This window comes from Haliotis rubra, unplaced genomic scaffold (genome assembly GCF_003918875.1).
Source record: "Haliotis rubra isolate DU_JTF1 unplaced genomic scaffold, ASM391887v1 Scf415, whole genome shotgun sequence".
Classification (NCBI taxonomy): domain Eukaryota; kingdom Metazoa; phylum Mollusca; class Gastropoda; order Lepetellida; family Haliotidae; genus Haliotis; species Haliotis rubra.
In genome coordinates this window covers 657,034-680,753 of record NW_025767097.1, presented here as the reverse complement: position 1 = coordinate 680,753, position 23,720 = coordinate 657,034, and the positions used below count along the sequence as shown (strand labels likewise).

Genomic DNA, 23,720 nt, shown 5'->3' with positions numbered 1-23,720 from the left:
ACAAAATAAAGGGTATTGTAATCGATGAGCAAGAATATAAGTTAAGCTAATATGCTGATGATACAGAATTATTTTTGAATTTGTTAAGAGGATAGTTTATATGCTGCGATTGATACAATAAATACTTTCTACAATATGTCAGGGCTAAAATTATATATACATAAGACTAAGGCAATCTGGATTGGCTCTAAAGCTGGAGGCAGAGACATACTTTGTCAAGACTTGAATATAGCATGGCAAAGAAATGAATTCGAAGTTTTAAGAATTAAATTTACTCCTGACTTAATGATCTGTGGGTTATCAACACAAGAAAAAGACTAGAAGACATTAATAGATTACTAGCGACATGGAGAAAAATAAAATTGACATTGCTTGACAAAATGACTTATTAAAACACTGTCTCTTTCAAAATTGTAGCATATCTTTAATACGTTACCTAACCCACCAGATGAATTTATTACTCCTCTAGAGAGAATATTTTTCAGATTTATTTGGGATAATAAAATTGACAAAATCAGACGGAGCATTTTGAAAAAAAGATCATAAAGAAGGGTGTTTACGCATGATTGATATCAAAACCTTTGTTAATGCCATGAAACTATCCATACTCAAACTATATGTCAGAAAAGCAAATGTCAGTAATCCATGCAATTTTCCATTAAAAGATATGCTTAAGTATGGCGCAATTTTTCAGAATATTGTTGAAATTTAAAATCATTTTTGGAGGGAGAAGGCATGGAAATTATATTATACTAAAAACACCATTGAAGATGATAACATAAATGAAGTCTTATCCCAACCCATATGGCTCAACCATAACTTTAAAAACCCAAACCACTTTATCAGACACTGGGCTAACAAAGGAATTTTAACTATTAACGACTTGTATGATGAACAAGGTGTGGTCCCTTTTGAAGATTTGCGAAATACATATGGGATAAGGGGTACATATTTAGATCTTGAATATATTTGATATATTTTACCTGAATCATGGAAAAAGGCCTTAAAAGGTTACAGATATATGTATACAAATGACCTTAATATAAACTCTTTACAAAAGGATTTCATGACTTCAGCTAAAGGTTCAAGAAAATTTTATGATAAATTGCTATCTGATAGTGTTTTACCACATATCTGCCATAAATGGGAAAATATATTCAAAGATATTGTTTTTGAATGGCCATTGATCTTTAATCTATATAGAAAAAAATTAAAAGATGTTAAGCTTTTAGATTTTGAATTTAAAATTTTGCAAGGAATTTTTTATACCAAAAACTTTTAAAGATGAAACTGGTTGACAATGTAATATGTACTTTCTGTAATGAAGCGGATGAAAGCATATGTCATATATATTGGGAATGTGAGGAAACAAAAGAAATTTGAATGAACTTCAAATTTGGATCAATCAAAACATACAGGAATTGCAATTGACAAAATTTCACGTTTGGTTTGGTACTGTAAGTACTAACCCACTACTTTGTCATACAATACTTTCTGCTAAAAGACACATCTATATTTGCACCCTGAAAAAAATAACTCCTAGCTTAGAAAACTTTATAAAGATTTTAAAAGACATATTCATGGTCGAAAACTTGATATCCAAAGGAAACAATGTTTGTGATAAATTCTCAAAAAAGATGGTTTCCTCTATTCCCATAATTAGATCCAGAATGACCATTTTGACCGCTGAAACTCAATGTGCAATATTTACAACAACTACATATACTAAGCAGCAAAAGAAACGTCAGTTTGAAATTTTCCTTCGCAGAAACGGATAACTGTAAACTCATTTAATGTTTTGATTGTATTTTTTGACAACATCTCCAACTTTACCTGAGCAAAGACATTCCTTCCCAAACTAAGAATGGAACCCAGGAAATGGTCTCAAAAACGCAACCTGATCTCGAAGACGGTACGATGTTCTACATGTTTTTCATGCAACTCATGCTGCACGTGCTATAAAATGCACCCCCAAACCTGGCTGAAACATTTACATTACAACGTCAGCAGGATGCCCCTTCTCACGACAGCTCAGAGGAACCAGATCAAGGGTGACCACAAGACGAAATGACCGCCATGTTGTGCGACAGCATGTACAGAATCCCTTCACACAGGCATCCGAAACAGCACGCCAGACAGTGGGAGCACACGGAAGACCAATCAGTACTGATGCAGTACGCCGACGTCTTAACAGCGGGAACCTCCATTGCCGAAGACCTTACCGTGGACCTATCCTCAACCCTCGTCATCGGCGTGAATGTCTACAGTTTGCCCTACAACACCAAAAATGTTGATACAGGCAATGGAGAACTGTTCTGTTCACAGATGAGAGTCGGTACTGCGTATCAACTGCAGATGGCAGAACAAGAATATGGCGACGACGTGGCCAGCGTTACTCAGACCAATGTGTTATGGAAAGAGACTCATGGGGAGGTGCAAGCATCATGGTATCGGGTGGAATAGGCCTGAACCAGAGAGTTGGTCCTGTTGTGTTCCAGAACCATGGTCCAGGGAGAAGAGGCGGCATCACAGCGGTGCGCTACATCGACCGCATACCACATTTCGCACGTCACCGGAACAATATTTTCCAGCATGATAACACGCCCGGGCCAATACTGCCAGAGCTACACGGGACTTCCTACAGCAGAACGGTGTCAACATTATGCAGTGGCCAGCCCTTAGTCCTGATTTAAACCCAGTTGAACATCTTTGGGATGAAATTCAGAGGAGACTGAATAATGTCATACCAAGGCCGAACACATCCGATTTATTGCGCCAGGCCTTTCTCAGAGTGTGGTTCCAGGTGTCAATGGCCTTCATCAATCGATTGGTGCACTCCATGCATAGACGCTGTGCTGCAGTTATTGCCGCTCGTGGTGGTCACACTAGATACTGAAGTCAAGAGTCTGAATGGACTGCAAACGTTCACGTAATGTCTTGAAATTGTGCTGAGTTATTCATCGATGTGTGAAGATATTGTACCCAAAAAAGTTTTTGATCCGCTTATTATGTCCATTTATGTAATGATCTGATTACAGTGCCTATCTAATTTTGAATTCGTACTGACGTTTTTGGCTGCTGAGTATATATAGTGTATTACATAGTGTTTATTATATAGTGGAGTAAAACAGCCTGTGATATATCTATATATTATATACTTGGCAGTGGAATAAAACAGAATTCACTCGCTCAATACCTGTGATATATCTATTATATACTTGACAATGGAATAAAACAGCATTCACTCGCTCACTTCCCAACAAACGTGTTTGGCCTCCCTCTCAACATGAAGCTGTATTGAATGAAATGCCCAGCTGAGATGCTCTCTGCGCTAACTATAACCGCCAGCAGTCGTATGGAGCTGATGCTTATCGGCCCTGCAACCACGATGACGTCGATCACGCGCAGAATGGATATTTCGTTAAAAGGGCACTTTGGATTTTTTGTCACTATTGTAACTAATAGTTGTTATTTCTGGAATGACTTGTCTTTATAAGTCTTAACTACCTTCGTTAATTAATAATCGCGACATTTTCGTGATTCTGTTTTCAAGTGCCGATGACTAAACCATGAGTTGCAAGCCACCCAAGCAGCCAATATCCACGACCCAGCAGTGATCTGACCTCTACGACGGATCGAACAAAGACCGCTTCTGAAAGCATACCAGAAACATATTCAAATCTGCATGAACACATCGTATACATTTTCTCAATAGACACGGAAAATAGCATAGGGAACAGACCAGTCCTTTGTCTGAGATACCCGTAGTCTCAATAAACTACTCTGTTCTTCAATATAAATCTTTTTTATTTACCTCATGTGAAACTGCACTTTGATCCGTGTATGGTGATTCACAAACTGCGCAGTAAAACACGGCTGTACACGCCGTGACGTGCGGGTTTGATTTGTCAAACTTTTACAGGTAGGACTTCACGTTTTGTTTTTCAAACACTGCATTGTTCACATGCATAATTGCAGCGACTCGCAGCATGAGAACAACCGTTTAATGCTATTTCGCTGTTGGGGTTGAATGAGGAATATTTACTTATACTTCATTTGGCGCCTTGCTGTCACAAGAAGTCTATAGTTCAGGTGCAGCGGCATAGCGAGTAGTGTTGAAAATAGTTCGCTCGTCATGACGAATGTCCGGGTTCGATTCCCCATATGGGTACAGTGTGTGAAGAGGATGTTATATTGCTGGAATGTTGATAGAAGCGACATAATGGCATACCCGTGCTCGTTCAAACTGATATCGATAACCTGCATTTTCAATTTATTTTTCAAGTGACTTGAACTTCACAAGATGGCGGTTTGGTGGCCTAGAGTTGAAAACGTTTGCTAGTCATCACTAAATTCCGGGTTCTATTCCCCACAAGTGTATAATGTGTGAAGCATATTTCTGGTGTTTCATGTTACGAACGCATGCAGCATATGTTTGCTCAAAAACCGTACGTTTTTTAACTAGCGGAGCGCATGTTTTTTGCTGTGGTCACTTGATTGTCTGGTCCAGATCAATGTTGCAAGGAACAAAGATCGAAGTCCTTCATCATCCATGACGTCACAAGGATTCCGGACCAGGATATATCTATCCCCAGTTTACCATACTTGTCGTACGAGCTAACAGGAGGTCAAGCTCGGTGGTTGGCTGCATTACTTTGCACGAAACAGTATACGAATCACAGGTTTGTCAAGTCCAGACTCGTTTAACCACGAATCAGCGTTATTCATATGAACTATGCCATAGCATTGTAAGATATGTCTGACACGGAGGTGGATGAGGATTTCAAACCTCTCTCGGAGAGCGACAGTTGGTTAGCCTTCATGGTGGTTATAGTGTTGAGGATCGTCCGGGTTCAGCTCTATCTATGGAAATGTGCGGTCGGGTTATATTTCATTCAAACTTATTGCTCTGTGACCTATAGCTAGCTGCTTTTACCATCAAGCTTCCCTGACGCTGGACGGTATATTTGAAGATGCTTAGGAGGACGAACGTCTCCCCTGAATGGCGAGGGCGGTGGGGTAGCCTAGCGGTTAATGCGACCCAGGTTCGATTCCCCACATGGGTGCAATGTGTGAAGCCCATTTATGGTGTCCCCCACCGTCATATTGCTAAAATATTGCTAAAAGCGGCGTAAAACCATACTCACTCACCTGAATGTCCATGATTGTTTCCAGGCACTCTTCCAGATACAACCCACCCTCCCATGACTATCACACACATGCACGCACGCACGCACTCACGCACTCACGCGCTCTAGAGGCAGTATGCAGACATAATTAATTGAAACCCCTGTGTGTGTCGTGAGACAGGTGTCGCCCGGGGGGATGGGGTCTCAAAACAGGGAAGTGGGGCACGGCAGCATCATTCACTGGCGGACTCTCCTCGTCTCCTGATGCAACATCTACAACATGGGATCACTCGTGCACTCGGCATGATCCAGGGGAGTTTCTACATCACAGGGAGTTTCAGCCTTTCATGTTCACCATATGCGTCGTAACAATTCCCCCGCAGTTAACTGACTTGATCCTCTGACGACTGCAGTCGACTGGAGTCGCCTGTGTCTATTACATGCGCCTATGATAATTGACGCAGGGTCATGACTGCGGCATTATACTTCACTCACTCACTCCAGGCTGACCATTATGATACAGCTGGCAACCTGCATGAGTGAGTGAATTGCAGCCTAACATCAACACACACAGGTTTAATACAAGTCACGCACTCTCGCTCGCTCACTCACTCACACATGGCACTCACTGAGAGCACGTGTATAACGTTCACCAGATCGACCAACAAAGTCGCCTTTTATATCTTTCTCATCAGTCATCGTAGTTTGGATGTCCGAACCTAACAAGATACAAGACACCTACATACTCCCTTCATAATGTAAGTTAATCGTCCAAACAATTGTGATATATGACCAGTATACCTCACGTGAACCTCGCGCGGCCTCGTGACCCTTATAATCTGTTTTCATGCGAGTCTGCAGCAGAGAAAGGTCCCCTCAAGGCATTATGCTAATACCGTTGAGATTAATCTACCGCCACGTCCCGCAACGTCTTTGACAGCTAACTCCCACGTATAGTACAAGAGAATTGGGTAGCCTGGTGGTTAGCGCGTTCGCTCGTCGCGCCCAAGTCCAGTCCAACCCTATAAGCGGCGACCTGTTGGACTGTGGTGATTCAGGCACACGTCTATTTGTTTAGCTCGATGTTCTTGACGTCAATCACTGGATTGTCAGGTCAAGACTCGATTACTTACAGACCGCTGTCATTTAGCCTGAATGTTGCTCATTGTGGCGTTTCAAGTACAACAAACATGATACAACGTATATATTTTTATCAGTTTTTGAAACACCGGCTTGCTTTAGTTCTGTAGTATTAAGTAATTTGGTGAGTGAGTTTAGTTTTACGCCGCACTCATCAATATTCCAGATATATGGCGGCGGTCTGTAAAAAAGTCTGGACCAGACAATCCAGTGATCAACAGCATGAGCATCGATCTACGCCATTGGGATACGATGACATGTGTCAACCAAGTCAGTGAGCCTGGACACCCGATCCCGTTAGTCGCCTCTTACGGCAAGCATGGGTTACTGAAGATCAATTCTAACCCGGATCTTCACGGGTAATTAAGTAAGTAAATCTGTAAGACGCCTGCTGGTGTATGCAATCAAGAGAACCTCGACTTCCTCCAAAAGCTTAGTAGCTTAGTGACTAAAGTGTTGGCTAGTCGCGACGGAGACGCGGGTTCAGTTGTCGGCATGGCTGCTGTTCAGTCTAATCTCCATCTTCTTCAGTTGTTTCAGTGGTGCCCAAATGGAGTGAACTATCCTGCATTGTTTCTTAACTTGGTATACACATCTTACACGATGCTCATGCTGTTGATCACGGGATTGTCTGGTCCAGACTCGATTATTTACAGACCGCCGCCATAAAGCTGGAATATTGCTGAGTTCAGCGTAAAACCAAACTCACTCACTCACAATACACATCTTACACCGGACTGAACACGCCACTAGTTACAGGTTACATGGTTACATGGTTACATAGGGGAGGTAAGTGTATACGCCCGAAACCAGTTCACATGCCGACTGTGTGTCAGGCGTCGGTAGGGACGGCGTGTGTGGTGTCCTCCACTCCATCATCCCCCGCACCATGGCGGTCGGACACCTAATCAAGGACGCTGGTATAGGCTCTCTCCATGGCCATGACAGCTTGGATTGTGAATTCCGGGAAATATTATAGATAGTTGACTTGTCAGTGGAATCGGTCATTCTCATCGTTCGTGGGCTTGATGAGCTGGTCTCGTGGTAAAGCATTCACTCGTCAGGCCGGTTCGAATGTAGGTAACTTATATATGTGTGAAGTCTGTTTGGTGTCCCTGACGTGATAGGGTTGTAATATTGATATTATAAGAGTTAAACACATCTCACTTTAACTCACTCCTGTAACACACATGCAGGAGCGGTGGGATGGATTTGTCATGCCAGACACATCAAGCCATTGCTGCTTCAGTTCAGCTTTGTATAATATATCAAATGTAAATTAAAATGTATACCCATTATGTCTTGAGAACCCCTGTGTATGGAAACTGACCGCTTTAATATTTAAATGCCGGAGTCATATATGACCATGAAGTGTCCTCAGGGCCGTAGTTTTTGTGTTTTTGGGATGCCCCCCCAGATTTTTTTGTGATTACTCATTGTTTTGATAGAACACTCTTTTAAGATTGATAGTGCCCCCAGATTACTTCTTATGCATCAAAGTATTGATATAACACCCTAAGAATTTTAACATTGATAGTGCCCCCCTTATTAAGAAAAGTTAACTACGGCCCTGATCCTCATCTCATGTATTGGACATCCTCTAAGATGGCGTCTTGATGTCACACACGGATACTATTCTATCATCCACGATGGACTTGCTCCAGCATTACAGGGACGGCAGGGTAGTGTAGTGGTAAGAGCACGCCGAGGACCCGGGTTCGATTCCCCACATAAATACACTATTTGAAGCCCATCACCTGTCATCGCCGTGATGATAGTTGGAATGTTTCTAAAGACGGCGTGAAACCATTGTAATTCATTCAGTCTAACTCTAACACCGATCAAAGCACGTCCAGTTCAAGCCATAGCCTTCAGAACTATATCTGAAATTTATTTTGCAAACGATGGTGATTTTAGTTAACATATACATTTGTATCTACGAAAACGTCAATCTGTGATATTGATGCCCCCACTCTGAAGTCGGGGTCACGTCTGTCACTGGAGCGGTGGGGTAGCCTAGTGGTTAAGGCGTTCGCTCGTCACGCCGAAGACCCGGGTTCGATTCCACACATGGGCACAATGTGAGAAGCCCATTTCTGGTGTGCCTCGTGATATTGCTGGAATATTGCTAAATACGGCGTGAAACTAAACTCACTCACTGTAACCGTTATTATAGTAGGAGTATTTCACATCGAGCACCTTAACGAACCGCTACTGACTCACCCCCACCAGGCACTTTATTCACATTCCCACAGTTCAAGAGACTCTGGCTGCGAGACTGGGCCTAGATTTTAAGTTAATGTCAATGCATGGTACTTACGACCATCTTAACTCTAGGTAAGCTTCGAAAATCTAGGCTCTGGACTCTTTACAAACCCGGGGACAACACATGCTCAACTTTCGTTAGGATCATTTCTGGGTTCCGAGACTATTTCCACGCTGGCGTAAAACTATACCCACTCACTGACATTAATTACAAACGTTAACTGACGGCTCAGGTCGTCGACCTGCCTGACGCTGGGTATGAAGATGAACAAAACCAGGACAGGTCAGACTGGAGTCTCATTGGACGCTGTGTCTGAGTGGGTTTTCCATATTAAAATAGTATAAGACATGGTAAGCTTACTGGTCGACACTGTAAAAACCGTACTGACATTCTAGCAGGTGCTCGTGCATGCTCGCTGTTACGTCCTACAATAGCCTTGAACGTGACATTAAACCCATGAAATACCTTGCAAAGTAAACAAAGGTCTGACCCCAACTGGTACCCCCAAACACCCCCTAGCTGTTTTGGTACTCATTGTTCATGATAAAGCCGTCAAAACAGATGTGCCATTCATCCTTGGTGACAGGAATGACTTTGGAACGGTTAATGGCTGTTACTTGACACTTTCTTTAGTTTAACAGACTCTCTGGCTGCCACACTGTGGACTGTTTACAAACCAGGGACAACACTTATACAGAACTTCTGTTGGAGTTCTTGAAGGCATTTAGAATTTGGACAAACATTAAAACATGACTCGTTTTATGAATATCATATTTTTGTCCTTTATCACAACGTTTCAGAGCTAATTCCTGTTCTGACCACCTGGCTAGCTATTCTCGAAACGTTCGTGGCCCTACGAACTTCTTAAGCCCATTCTTAACACATTGGCTACGATCAAAGTTAAGAATTCTTAGGTCTACGAACGTTTCGAGAATAAGGGCCCTGGTCACTATATGGCTGAAATATTGCCGAGGTGACGTTAAATTCTAACTCACTCACTCACTCTGGCCACCTGGTGAAGGAGCAAGAATTAGCGCTGAAACGCCATAAAAGAACATTAAAGAAGTTATGAAACGTGTCATGTATTAACGTCTATTGGGGTCATTTCTGTGTTCCGAGATTATTTCTACTGCATTGTAAAACTATACCCACTTTTGAATAATTATAAACCCGTGAAGATCCGGGTTACAATATTGATCTTCAGTAACCCATGCTTGTCCTAAGAGGCGACTACCGGGATCGGGTGGTCAGGCTCGCCGACTTGGTTGACACATGTCATCAGTTCCCAATTGCGCAGATCGATGCTCATGCTGTTGATCACTGGATTTTCTGGTCCAGACTCGATTGATCACTGGATTTTCTGGTCCAGACTCGATTATTTACAAACCGCCGCCATGTAACTGGAATATTGCTGAGTGCGGCGTAAACCTCAACTCACTCACTCACTCATTGAATAATTATACTTGTGTTTCAAAATTTGAATATCATTACGAATGAATGTGTGAGAATTTCTTAGGGTCTGGTTCCTACTTCAGCAATATATTTCCAGCCGACCTTGCTGACTTACGGTATAGAGCTTCAGAGCGACCATCATAAAATGCGAGTATCTTAATGTGAGTCATATATTGGGCAGCAACAGGGGTGGGCCAGTTCCGGGACTGTCAGGTGTGGTGATGTTATCATGGATTACACAAATAATACAGTACACAAGTCGTACAGAAAGGTGAACGTTTTTTGTCCTGGAACTATTTCTTTGAAGACTTGCTGTAAAGCGTAGCCCCAGGCCGTGTTGCCCTAATGAGAGCATATACGTGGCGTGGGTTCACATCACTGATACACTCCCTCTACACTCACTTTTAGCTTCTAGTCGGACCCCTTATTTGTCTTTGAGAATCAGCCTCTGTCGTGAAACAGTCTGTTCCTGTAGCAGGCAACGTTTTCTATAATTATTTTAGAAAATAGATTTCCATTTTTTATCTGACTTGGTCGGTTCGGTGCTCAAAGCTGCACTGGGTTATGCCATCAACTGGCATGGTGTAAAGGTGTAGGTCATCAACTGGTCGTGTGTTCGAATCCTGTTTATGGTACTTGGTCTGCTAGCAACACATATTAACCAAGTTTACTAAATAGCTTTGGTCGGGATAAAGACTGATCCGATTGTTAGAAAGTGATATTTTTATTCATATCACATAAATTTGCTCCACGAAGAATATTAAAATGTTGATTGTTATCGGAAAATCTGTTTTCAAGTTTTTACTTAATCAATTTAATCACTTCAGCAAAGCGTTTTCTGGGACCAAGCATCCTTCACTCGGGGCTTTCGTATCACAGAACCAGTCTCATGATCTTTGATTTGCTAGCCCCATGCGAACGGTTGTGGGTTTCTCATGGACACTTCATGCGATAATTTCACCAGAGTTGTAAAGGTGTGTGACCTGGATCACTTCGACCTGTCCTTTATGTCAAGAGTGACACGGCATGTCATACCGCCATTTCAAAATAGCGGACTAAAACACAACTCATTCACTGACTCATACCGATGACTGGTCTTCGACCTATTCACTGTTAACATCACCACTTTGCTTGCAGCTTGAATCTCTCGACGCTTTGTCTGATCGACTGAAATTCGTGCCAGCCAAGAAGATCTCTGTGTAGGAGGGTTGGGTTGGGGGCCGAAACGTCGTCTGACGTCATCATGCAATCTTATTACGTCATAGATAAGCTTCCGGTTCTGAAAAGAAAATGGCGACTGATCAACATGATCAATCAATGGGATCCTATTTTTGCAGGAATGGAACATGAATGATTCCAGCGACAACAGTAGCGATCCGTTGGCCAATCTTACGGGCCACACTTCGAACCATGACGGTGCTGGTCGAGCAGACGTTATTCTTTTCATTTTTGCCAGCTGTGCATTTGGAGGTAAGATCTACCATATCTGTTGAAGCAGCTTCACTTTACTATCACAACGCTCGTGTAACTTTATGTAAGCATTTACATTTTATATTATAGATATTATTACATATACTCTGACCATGATGTTGTTTTTGTCAAGTGTACAATTCGTGAAAGTTAGAGTTTATGCGTCTCATAACCATTTATCCAGTACTGCTTGAAAGAAACTGTTGACAGTCACTGTTGTGAAAGGCCATAAGCCAAACTGTTTTCCATGTGGGACATGGACAAATAAGCCCTCATTTCCGAATGTACAGAAGGACTGATCATGAGTCAGTTTCACAGAGGTGCTGAGTTTGTCAGTGGCCAGTGTCTGATTCAAAGATGAAGGTGAAAACTACCGAAACAATCAGGGTTATGTGTTACCATGATGCTCTGTGCAGGCCTACAACATAACAGTTATAAATATACACTTATCATAAACACCAATACATACATGCAGTTCACATTCATACTAATAGTGCTAATCAGATATGATCCTTTAGTTAGCACTGATTATGATGATCAGTATCAATATGTACCTCTAGGGTAGTAAGTTCGTATTTCTGTTTTTATACATGACAGCCCAAAATACATACAGCCATAGACAAATACCACATGAATAAATCAGTATCAATGATATTTAAGGACATATATATCTACTGAGTGTATGGGCCTGTGTCTTAAGGATGCTGTGCAAGGTATATCTACTTGTTCATCTGTAGAGAAACTTATAAGATATTTAGCATATTCAGACATGCCAACAAGAACAAATATAGGAATCTCCACAGAGTAAGTTTTGTCATAAACACAGGTATACATGTAACAGGGCGTGATGAAGCAATGCTACATGTCCATTCATTCACTCTTACTTTCATCCATTCATCTTATGCTTATCAGCCAGCTTTTCCTCTTATATAACAAATGAATTCTATTAATATATACAAAATTACTAATATTGCTTCTTATTAACTCTTTATACATGTTATAATGAATTTAAATACTTATTTGGTTGTTTATAGCAATAACAATCATGAATTCACAGTCGTGTGTATTTGTGTCAAAACACAAAACAGTTACATATGATCCAAAGCTCCAATTTTAACTTCCAAAGAGACTTCCTTCAGAATCACAATTTGGAATAGATTTGTAATCCTGTGATGAATATATTAATGAAGACCACAGACCTCCAATGTGTCCAGTATACTGCTTGGCTGAATACCCAAGCTGGCCATAAAGACAAACGGGCTTATGCAAAGGGTTCCACCGGAAGAGAATTATGCAAATTAACCATGCAGTAAGCATGCTTAGTGAAACACCTGTGAATAATTTTGTCTAAGGTTGGCTGATCAAAATGATAAAATAAGATTACTGAGACTGTGAATAATCTGTGTGTTTCCTTGTTGTTTAACACCACACTCAGCGGTAACTTTCCAGCAATATATCAGTAAAGACCAGATGAGACAATCCTGTAACTATCATCGTGAGCATTGATCTACACAACTTGGATACAATCACATGCATCAGCCAAGTCAGCGAGCTGGACCTCCCTATGACAGGCATTAGGTTGCTGAAGACCAGATGAGACAATCCTGTAACTTTCATCATGAGCATTGATCTACACAACTTGGATACAATCACATGCATCAGCCAGGTCAGCAAGCTGGACCTCCCTATGACAGGCATTAGGTTGCTGAAGACCAGATGAGACAATCCTGTAACTATCATCTAGAGCAATGATCTACACAACTTGGATACAATCACATGCATCAACCAGGTCAGCGAGCTGGACCTCCCTATGACAGGCATTAGGTTGCTGAAGACCAGATGAGACAATCCTGTAACTATCATCTAGAGCATTGATCTACACAACTTGGATACAATCACATGCATCAACCAAGTCAGCGAGCTGGACCTCCCTATGACAGGCATTAGGTTGCTGAAGACCAGATGAGACAATCCTGTAACTATACATGAGCATTGATCTACACAACTTGGATACAATCACATGCATCAGCCAAGTCAGCGAGCTGGACCTCCCTATGACAGGCATTAGGTTGCTGAAGACCAGATGAGACAATCCTGTAACTATCATCTAGAGCATTGATCTACACAACTTGGATACAATCACATGCATCAACCAAGTCAGCGAGCTGGACCTCCCTATGACAGGCATTAGGTTGCTGAAGACCAGATGAGACAATCCTGTAACTATACATGAGCATTGATCTACACAACTTGGATACAATCACATGCATCAGCCAAGTCAGCGAGCTGGACCTCCCTATGACAGGCATTAGGTTGCTGAAGACCAGATGAGACAATCCTGTAACTATCATCTAGAGCATTGATCTACACAACTTGGATACAATCACATGCATCAACCAAGTCAGCGAGCTGGACCTCCCTATGACAGGCATTAGGTTGCTGAAGACCAGATGAGACAATCCTGTAACTATACATGAGCATTGATCTACACAACTTGGATACAATCACATGCATCAGCCAAGTCAGTGAGCTGGACCTCCCTATGACAGGCATTAGGTTGCTGAAGACCAGATGAGTCAATCCTGTAACTATCATCTAGAGCATTGATCTACACAACTTGGATACAATCACATGCATCAACCAGGTCAGCGAGCTGGACCTCCCTGTGACAGGCATTAGGTTGCTGAAGACCAGATGAGACAATCCTGTAACTATCATCTAGAGCATTGATCTACACAACTTGGATACAATCACATGCATCAACCAAGTCAGCGAGCTGGACCTCCCTATGACAGGCATTAGGTTGCTGAAGACCAGATGAGACAATCCTGTAACTATACATGAGCATTGATCTACACAACTTGGATACAATCACATGCATCAGCCAAGTCAGCGAGCTGGACCTCCCTATGACAGGCATTAGGTTGCTGAAGACCAGATGAGACAATCCTGTAACTATACATGAGCATTGATCTACACAACTTGGATACAATCACATGCATCAGCCAAGTCAGCAGGCTGGACCTCCTATGACAGGCATTAGGTTGCTGAAGACCAGATGAGACAATCCTGTAACTATACATGAGCATTGATCTACACAACTTGGATACAATCACATGCATCAACCAGGTCAGCGAGCTGGACCTCCCTATGACAGGCATTAGGTTGCTGAAGACCAGATGAGACAATCCTGTAACTATACATGAGCATTGATCTACACAACTTGGATACAATCACATGCATCAACCAGGTCAGCGAGCTGGACCTCCCTATGACAGGCATTAGGTTGCTGAAGACCAGATGAGACAATCCTGTAACTATACATGAGCATTGATCTACACAACTTGGATACAATCACATGCATCAACCAAGTCAGCGAGCTGGACCTCCCTATGACAGGCATTAGGTTGCTGAAGACCAGATGAGACAATCCTGTAACTATCATCTGAGCATTGATCTACACAACTTGGATACAATCACATGCATCAGCCAAGTCAGTAACTATACATGAGCTGGATCTCCAACTATGACAGGCATTAGGTTGCTGAAGACCAGATTGCTGAAGACCAGATGAGACAATCCTGTAACTATCATCTAGAGCATTGATCTACACAACTTGGATACAATCACATGCATCAACCAAGTCAGCGAGCTGGACCTCCCTATGACAGGCATTAGGTTGCTGAAGACCAGATGAGACAATCCTGTAACTATACATGAGCATTGATCTACACAACTTGGATACAATCACATGCATCAACCAAGTCAGCAAGCTGGACCTCCCTATGACAGGCATTAGGTTGCTGAAGACCAGATGAGACAATCCTGTAACTATACATGAGCATTGATCTACACAACTTGGATACAATCACATGCATCAGCCAAGTCAGTGAGCTGGACCTCCCTATGACAGGCATTAGGTTGCTGAAGACCAGATGAGACAATCCTGTAACTATACATGAGCATTGATCTACACAACTTGGATACAATCACATGCATCAGCCAAGTCAGTGAGCTGGACCTCCCTATGACAGGCATTAGGTTGCTGAAGACCAGATGAGACAATCCTGTAACTATCATCATGTACTGATACATCTCTTTAAGAAATAATGTTTGGTCTACCCTATGTGTAGTGTAATATAGTATAGCTTTGAAGACACTTACATTCAAATGTTTGTGTTATAACAGTCCAGAGCCAGCCTGTACTTTGTTACTTTTCACGTGGGGGGAGAGCAAACTTTATTTCAATGATGTCAAATCTAAAACTAACTTTCTTCTTTACTAAATTAGAAATCATGTGACAACAATTGTTCTGCCAGTGTGTTGTTAGTGGACAGCACCAACCCATGTTCAGCCGACGCTCGGTGTTGCTGAGTCTGTGTTTTCTAATGAGAAAGTTGCAACTTTGCACCACTTATGTTCGTCTACTAAACTAGATGCAATCCATGACGTACAGAGATCTGTTGTGTGTACTGAGTTGATTGCACTACAATGTCTACCACGATACACTATCCGATGTAAACCAACAGGACCTGGAGTGTGATACGATGTCCCCATGGGATGAAGATGTTCCAGGAAGGGCAACAACGTTTGTTTTGTTTGACTGCAGTATGTTGCTATATGCTCTAGTCTGGGCATCAGGTGTACATATGGTGATGAAACTCCCCAGGCTGCTCATACCAATGTCCAGTAGCAACCTTTATTCCAAGAGAACCAGCGCCCACCATGTACGAATTTGTGACAGCTGTGGTACGAACACAGTGCAAGGAATGTGTTTGGGGAACCATTACTGCATGAGAGATGCATCATGTTGCAATATTTCTTTCCAAGGTTATAACATTCAATTATTTAATAAACCTTGCTTTACAGTTGTGAAAGAATGATGTTGCCAAGGATATATTATATCACAGTATTAAAGGCAACTGGAACAGCAGTGTGACGTCAGGCAATCACAGGATACAATACAGTTAGCACTCCCAATCTCTTGGTGAAGCTTCGTCACAATATGGCTGAAATATTGTTGATGTGACATTAAATATTAACTCACTCACTCATTTGGTGACCCTTCTCAGAATATATGATACAACTGCATGAAACAATACCACTTAAGTAGCACAGAAAGATGACCCAGAATGGGGTGGTCAGAGTATGGGATCTGGTTACACAAATACCTTGTGAGTCACACATGAGGAATTGGTTGGAATGGGTCACAGACAGTCGTTACTTGTGTAAGAGATGACTAAGCTGGGACAGGTTGTGTGTTTTGTAAACATTTAAGTATTTGGGCTTTCCATGACATAACTGAACCACTGTTCAAAGCAAAATTGTAACAAACTCCTTTAGTCACTGAGAGATTCAAGGATTTAAAGTGATTCAATGTTGTAGTTAGAAATGTAAGATCCCAAGAACCAACCATAATTAGGATTTTGTTTCTCTTTCTCAACAGCCCTTGTTCGTCAGATTATCCGGAGCATAAAGATTGCTCTACCCTACACAGTGGTGCTGTTGCTGCTGGGCATGTTATTTGGCCTTGTGTCCAATAAGGTTCCAGATATGCAGCGCTTTGTGTCCATCGTGGATACAAACCCACATGTCATTCTCTTCGTCTTCCTGCCAGTGCTCATATTTGAGTCAGCCTTTGCCATGGAGGTGCACACATTCAAGAAATGTTTCTTCCAAGTTCTGCTGCTGGCAGTACCAGGGCTTGGTGAGTAGACGGCAACTCAGTTCAGATACCTTACATACAGATTGTCAGGCATGAATATGTATTCATTCTTTTTTGTGATTTGTGTCACATGGCATTTGCAGTTCATGTTCCAGAGTATAAACAAAGTCAATGAGACAATGTATTAAATTGATTATATAACATTAAGTGTACAAGATTCATTAATATTGTAAACTATGAATCAAGTTGTCACCTGTGTGTTACAAGGAACAGTGTTGACCTTTGCTAAAATATCATTATTGTGGCTTCCCATTGTAGGCACAGTGTACAGTCTGAAAAGTTAAAGGGCGTCTTTGAGTCCTGTAAGTTTGTTGCTATGACATTTGGATCTAGGAAACACTCTAACCATTGAAGCTTTTTAGGATAATGCCAACATTCTTAAATATTCATGCATTCATTAGGCTTATACACAATTTCAAATACTGGTACACACACTCATAATGAATTCGAAAAATATCAGGTAATTTCCATGAGTAGTAAGATTTCTATAAAATTTCTTAAAAATAGAGAACGTATAGTCCTAATACTAGCTATAAAAATATCTAGTCTCCCTACCAAATCCCAAATTGTGTATACAATGTAATCTTCTTCAGTGTATACTCTCTAGCAAACATTTACATGTACGATGTAATCTGCATCCAAATATGGTGGTGCAGTTGCTTGTGCCACTGTCATTGGATCCTGAACAATATTATCTCGATTACCAGATAACAGCTCTATGTTCAAAGTAGAAGCAAACGCCATATTAACAGGTTTTTAATGTATCAGTAAACACCCCAGTTACATAAGCAACATATTATATTTTCAGACTCACTTTCGTGCCTTCAGGCTATAACAGATTTGTTTTGTAAGCATCCACTTTGAATCAAGATAAGTGAATTATATAATGATCATGCTACTGGCCAATACAACATGATCTTCTCAGTCCTCTGTTAGTTACCCAGCCATGTTTGAATTTCTGGTAACACAATGGCCGATTCTGCTGCTAAGTCAGTACTCAACAAATCTGTGACACCACTTCTCATCCCATACTCTGATTACAAAAACATAATTCAATCTTATATTTGTTATCATGTGCAAAGGAAATGGAACACCCGAGTAGGTATAAATAAATTACATCAAATACATTCAAGTATCGGTTACACCTACTCTTACTTGTGTTATCAGGCGAGATTTTATGACGTACAAGATATACTCATAAGTATTTGATAAAAGGAGAGGATGCTCCATTTTGTATCCCTTGTGATGACTGTATTGATTTTTCCATCACAAGGGATAACTATTTCAAAGCTTTATCCTTGAAAGACCTTTTCAATAATGTCAGTTTTCATTTAATTATTGGGTTTTTTAAAAAAAGAAATAGAATTGATGGTCAAATTTTGATTGATGTTTTAAAGATAAATGTTATTCTATGACTGGTAGTTCAAAATTAGCAACCAAGATTGTTAGTGGCTATATCCTCAAAGGGGGTTAAAGTATTGTAAAATTATTGTCCTCCCGAGAGGGTTCAAAAATCCCCATACATTCAAGGTAAAGTTAGATCTACCACTTTATTTAATTGTAGAGTATATGTTTATTTAATATATGGCTAGATTTGTCTACAATTGCTAGCATCTGAAGGGATGGTGTAAATCCAGCTAAGTCCATGCAGGTAGCAAAACGTACTATAAGTCCCCATGGTTCTAGCAATGTGATCTACCTTCAGTTGCTGGCGATCTATAGCCCGTTTATATATTGTATTGTCCTAAATAGTGATATAATATTTAAGTTATGTGCTGGTTTTAAATCTGTGATAATCTACTTGTTATATCGTCCTTTGGCGACAGATTTTACAATATAACAATATCTATTATTCGCGTAAGACTGTGGCTGAAATACTGTCGATGAACTGTGTGCCTTGTCTTCCAATCAGCACACATTCACTTATGTTTTACAATGTAATCATCTACCTTGTTTACCCCCCAGCACACATTCACCTGTGTTTTACAATGTAATCATCTACCTTGTTTACCCCCCAGCACACATTCACTTATGTTTTACAATGTAATCATCTACCTTATTTACCCCCCAGCACACATTCACTTATGTTTTACAATGTAACCATCTACCTTGTTTACTCCCCAGCAGACACTCACCTGTATTTTACAATGTAATCATCTACCTTGTTTACCCCCCAGCACACATTCACCTATGTTTTACAATGTAATCATCTACCTTGTTTACCCCCCAGCACACATTCACCTGTGTTTTACAATGTAATCATCTACTTTGTTTACCCCCCAGCACACATTCACTTATGTTTTACAATGTAATCATCTACCTTGTTTACCCCCCAGCACACATTCACTTATGTTTTACAATGTAATCATCTACCTTGTTTACCCCCAGCACACATTCACCTGTGTTTTACAATGTAATCATCTACCTTGTTTACCCCCAGCACACATTCACTTATGTTTTACAATGTAATCATCTACCTTGTTTACTCCCCAGCAGACACTCACCTGTGTTTTACAATGTAATCATCTACCTTGTTTACTCCCCAGCACACATTCACCTGTGTTTTACAATGTAATCATCTACCTTGTTTACCCCCCAGCACACATTCACCAATGTAATCATGTGTTTTTTACAATCTAATCATCTACCTTGTTTACCCACATTCACTTGTGTTTTACACATTCACTTATGTTTTACAATGTAATCATCTACCTTGTTTACCCCCAGCACACATTCACCTGTGTTTTACAATGTAATCATCTACCTTGTTTACCCCCAGCAGACATTCACCTATGTTTTACAATGTAATCATCTACCTTGTTTACTCCCCAGCAGACACTCACCACTTGTGTTTTACAATGTAATCATCTACCTTGTTTACTCCCAGCAGACATTCACTTGTGTTTTACAATCTAATCATCTACCTTGTTTACTCCCCAGCACCTGTGTTTTACAATGTAATCATCTACCTTGTCTACTCCCCAGCACACATTCACTTGTGTTTACAATGTCTACCTTGTCTAATTGTAATAATGTATCTTTCTTTTCCCTGCACACATTAATGCATGTTTTACAATGTAATCATGTACCTTGTTTACCCCCAGCACACATTTACAAATGTAATCATCTACCTTGTTTACCCCCACTCAGTTTACATCTACCTCAGCATTCACTTGTGTTTTACACTGTAATCATGTCCCTTGTTAACAAACACAAACACACACACACACACAGACACACACAGACACACACACACAGACACACACAGACACACAGACAACCTCAACACACTACCACATTCCTGTATGTTTTACCCTGTACTCATCTTCCTTGTTTACCCTCCCAGCACACTTTTACCTCTGTTTTACAATGTAATCATGTGACCCCCATTCATTTACCCTCAGCACACATTTACCAGTGTTTACCCTCCCAGCGCACTTTCACCTGCGTTTTACAATGAAATCATGTGACCTGTTTACCCCCCAGCACACATTTACCAGTGTTTTACAATGAAATCATGTTACCTGTATACCCCCCAGCAAACTTTCACCTGTGTTTTACCATGTAATCATGTTACCTGTATACCCCCCAGCACACTTTCACCTGTGTTTTACCATGTAATCATGTGCCCCGGTTGCCCTGCAGCCCTGATGGCCCTGCTGACCTGCATCCTGGCACTGTACCTGTTTACCTACGACTGGGACTGGTACATCTGCATGATGTTTGGCTCCATCCTCAGTGCAACAGACCCCATCGCAGTTGTAGCCATTCTCCGAGACATTGGTTTGTAGGCTTCTTGAAGAATGTAGGAGTTGACAAAGACCATGCTGTTTAATGCTGTTCCCAACACAGTTGCTTCTGTCTAAAGTTAATTTAGTCATTATATTCATTTCTTTGAAACAAATAATACAGATAAGCTCTCCTTATTTATTTTAAAAGATGAAAAGGAGGATAATGTAATGATTAGACATATTCTGGCCCAATTCTGACACATTTGAGTGTTAAAAATGATATGACAAGCTTGCTTTTCATACTGTTAGTACAATGTTATATAACACAATCAGTACTATATCCATGTCCATTGGCCTTTCAACTCTCTCTTACTATCCAAAGCACTTACTCTCTCTGAGTAAAACACCCAGCCACCCACTAACTCACTCACTCACTGACTGCAGGTGCCTCCAAGAAACTGGCCATGGTTACTGAGGGGGAGTCTCTATTGAATGATGGCGCTGCCATCGTCCTGTTCAAAGTATTTCTGAACCTTGCCACATCCACCACACCAAGTAACGGTAAGAGTTTAACTGTTCACATCTTCTGAGATGCAGAAAGAAAAAGCCATGTGACAGAGTGACAATTTTACCTGCATTTTATTCCTCACAAATATTCTCATTTGCTTTTTTGTCAATAATACCAGGAGAAATTTAGTTCATATTGTCCCACCTAAGAAGAGCACAATGCGAAATGCCGGGTTAGCAATTTTACCTGTCTCTATGCCAACATCAATGAGATTGTTAATATTGGATGAAGATTAAAAGGTTACTGTAGCATTATTCACTTCAAGTGTACTAAAGTTTCCATATGGTTTGAGAATGATTTAACCATATTTTTTAGATATTCTATTATATGGTATTGGCTAACCTGAGAAATGATGGGGAAATGATGTTTTGAGCTTGAGTAGGATGACCGATTAACCTTTAAGATGTATTCCGTGCTATTCTATCCATTAATACAGACGGCATTTGAGAAAAACTCAAAAGGGTATGCATATTTGTGCAGGCATGAGGCTCTAGGTAATGTCTATTGAGATACAGGGTCATACCTGGCTACAGCATATGTCCAACTGAAAGGCCAAACTCCTAATGCCATCGTTGGAAACGTAGTGTCTGTATATTTTGTCTATTTCAATATTTCTGCACGTCCCTCTTGACTCAATATTTTCCCCTGTATTTCCCTATATTTATGATATTTACCCTTTTTGTCTTGAGTTTTGGCCAAATATATCGCTATACTGCCTGTTTTCCCAGTATTCATGGTATTTCTCCCAGGTGACTGGTCCCTCCGCCTGTAAGTCTTGTCATCAGTCTCCCAGGTAATTGATCCCTTCACCTGTAAGTCTTGTCATCAGTCTCCCAGGTGACTGGTCCCTCCACCTGTAAGTCTTGTCATCAGTTTCCCAGGTGACTGGTCCCTCCACCTGTATGTCTTGTCATCAGTCTCCCAGGTGACTGGTCCCTCCACCTGTAAGTCTTGTCATCAGTCTTCCAGGTGACTGGTCCCTCCACCTGTAAGTCTTGTCATCAGTCTTCCAGGTGACTGGTCCCTCCACCTGTAAGTCTTGTCATCAGTCTCCAGCGTGTGTTGTTTTTGTCCGAAGGAGGGCAGATTATCCTTTCCTTCCTGCAAGTGTCACTAGGAGGTCCGGCGTTTGGGTTGCTCATGGCCAAGCTCACCCTGTTTTGGCTGTCTCGGATCTTCAATGATGCTCTGGCCGAGATAACCATTACACTGGCCTCAACCTATATCACATTCTATGTTGGTGAGTCTTCTAGTTTAATTCCTGGATCAACCCAATTATATTTCTAATTTTGTCAGCACCATAAATATGCTTGTGGGTCATCCCCTTGAGCTTTTCTCCCACATTAAACTGACAAGCTGTGATGTACCTGGTAACTGGATTAATGTGGCAAAGTGGCATTAAGCCCAACTCACTCATTATAACATATTTTCTCACTCTGTAATTCTCAAAGTGTAACCTGGGCCTATGGCCTATATTACTTTTCTGAAAGGGGCGGTGGGGTAGCCTAGTGGTTAAAGCGTTGGCTCGTCACGCCGAAGACCCGGGTTCGAATCCCCACATGGGCACAATGTGTGAAGCCCATTTCTGGTGTCCCCCGCCGTGATGTTGCTGGAATATTGCTAAAAGCGGCGTAAAACCAAACTCAGTCAGTCAGTCAGTCAGTTCTTTTCTGAAATAAACCACCACTCTTGTAGTTTAAAAAATGTCATTTGTGGATGAGCATACAGTATCTACTCTTTCAAATCTATGAAAACATGATCAAGTTTAGAAGTGTGTCAGTTAGAGTTAAAGAACAAATGCCAATACTTACATGAACTTGAGTTATGTGGTGTTGATGTGATCTTGTAACAAATGTTATATTTGGGATTACACTTCTCAGCCAGCTGACTTTGTGTGCTGGCAATTATGTACATGACTCTGAAGGTCCCCAGATGGGACTCAACCCAACAAAGGTACTAGAATCTGTACTTTACTGAGAAAGTGTAATCCCAAATATAACATATGTTACATTTGACCACTTTCTAAATGGCATTGTGTGTTTGATGTGATGTTGGACTGAATTTAGGTGAGGAGTTCCTGGGTGTGTCAGGAGTTCTGGCTGTGGTGGTGTTGGGAGTTGTGATGAGCAGTAAGAGAACCAGTATCAGCCCTGAGGTGGAGACTTTCTTACACAGGTGAGTATATTTGTCAGTGCCCTGTGGGAACCTGGTCAGAAGAGGTCCCATCACCTTCATCTTC

At 41.2% G+C, this 23,720-nt stretch overlaps 1 protein-coding gene across 1 annotated transcript in view; it reads left to right on the top strand.

The window, feature by feature from the left end:
* The window catches only part of LOC124288341 (sodium/hydrogen exchanger 10-like), a 66,948-nt gene that overhangs the window by 5,296 nt on the left and 37,932 nt on the right, over positions 1 to 23,720 (top strand). The window contains 6 exon segments of the mRNA XM_046724859.1: positions 11,325 to 11,457; positions 16,904 to 17,164; positions 20,828 to 20,965; positions 21,358 to 21,474; positions 22,560 to 22,721; positions 23,548 to 23,656. Coding sequence (XP_046580815.1) covers positions 11,334 to 11,457; positions 16,904 to 17,164; positions 20,828 to 20,965; positions 21,358 to 21,474; positions 22,560 to 22,721; positions 23,548 to 23,656 — 911 coding nt within the window. The 5' untranslated portion in view covers positions 11,325 to 11,333.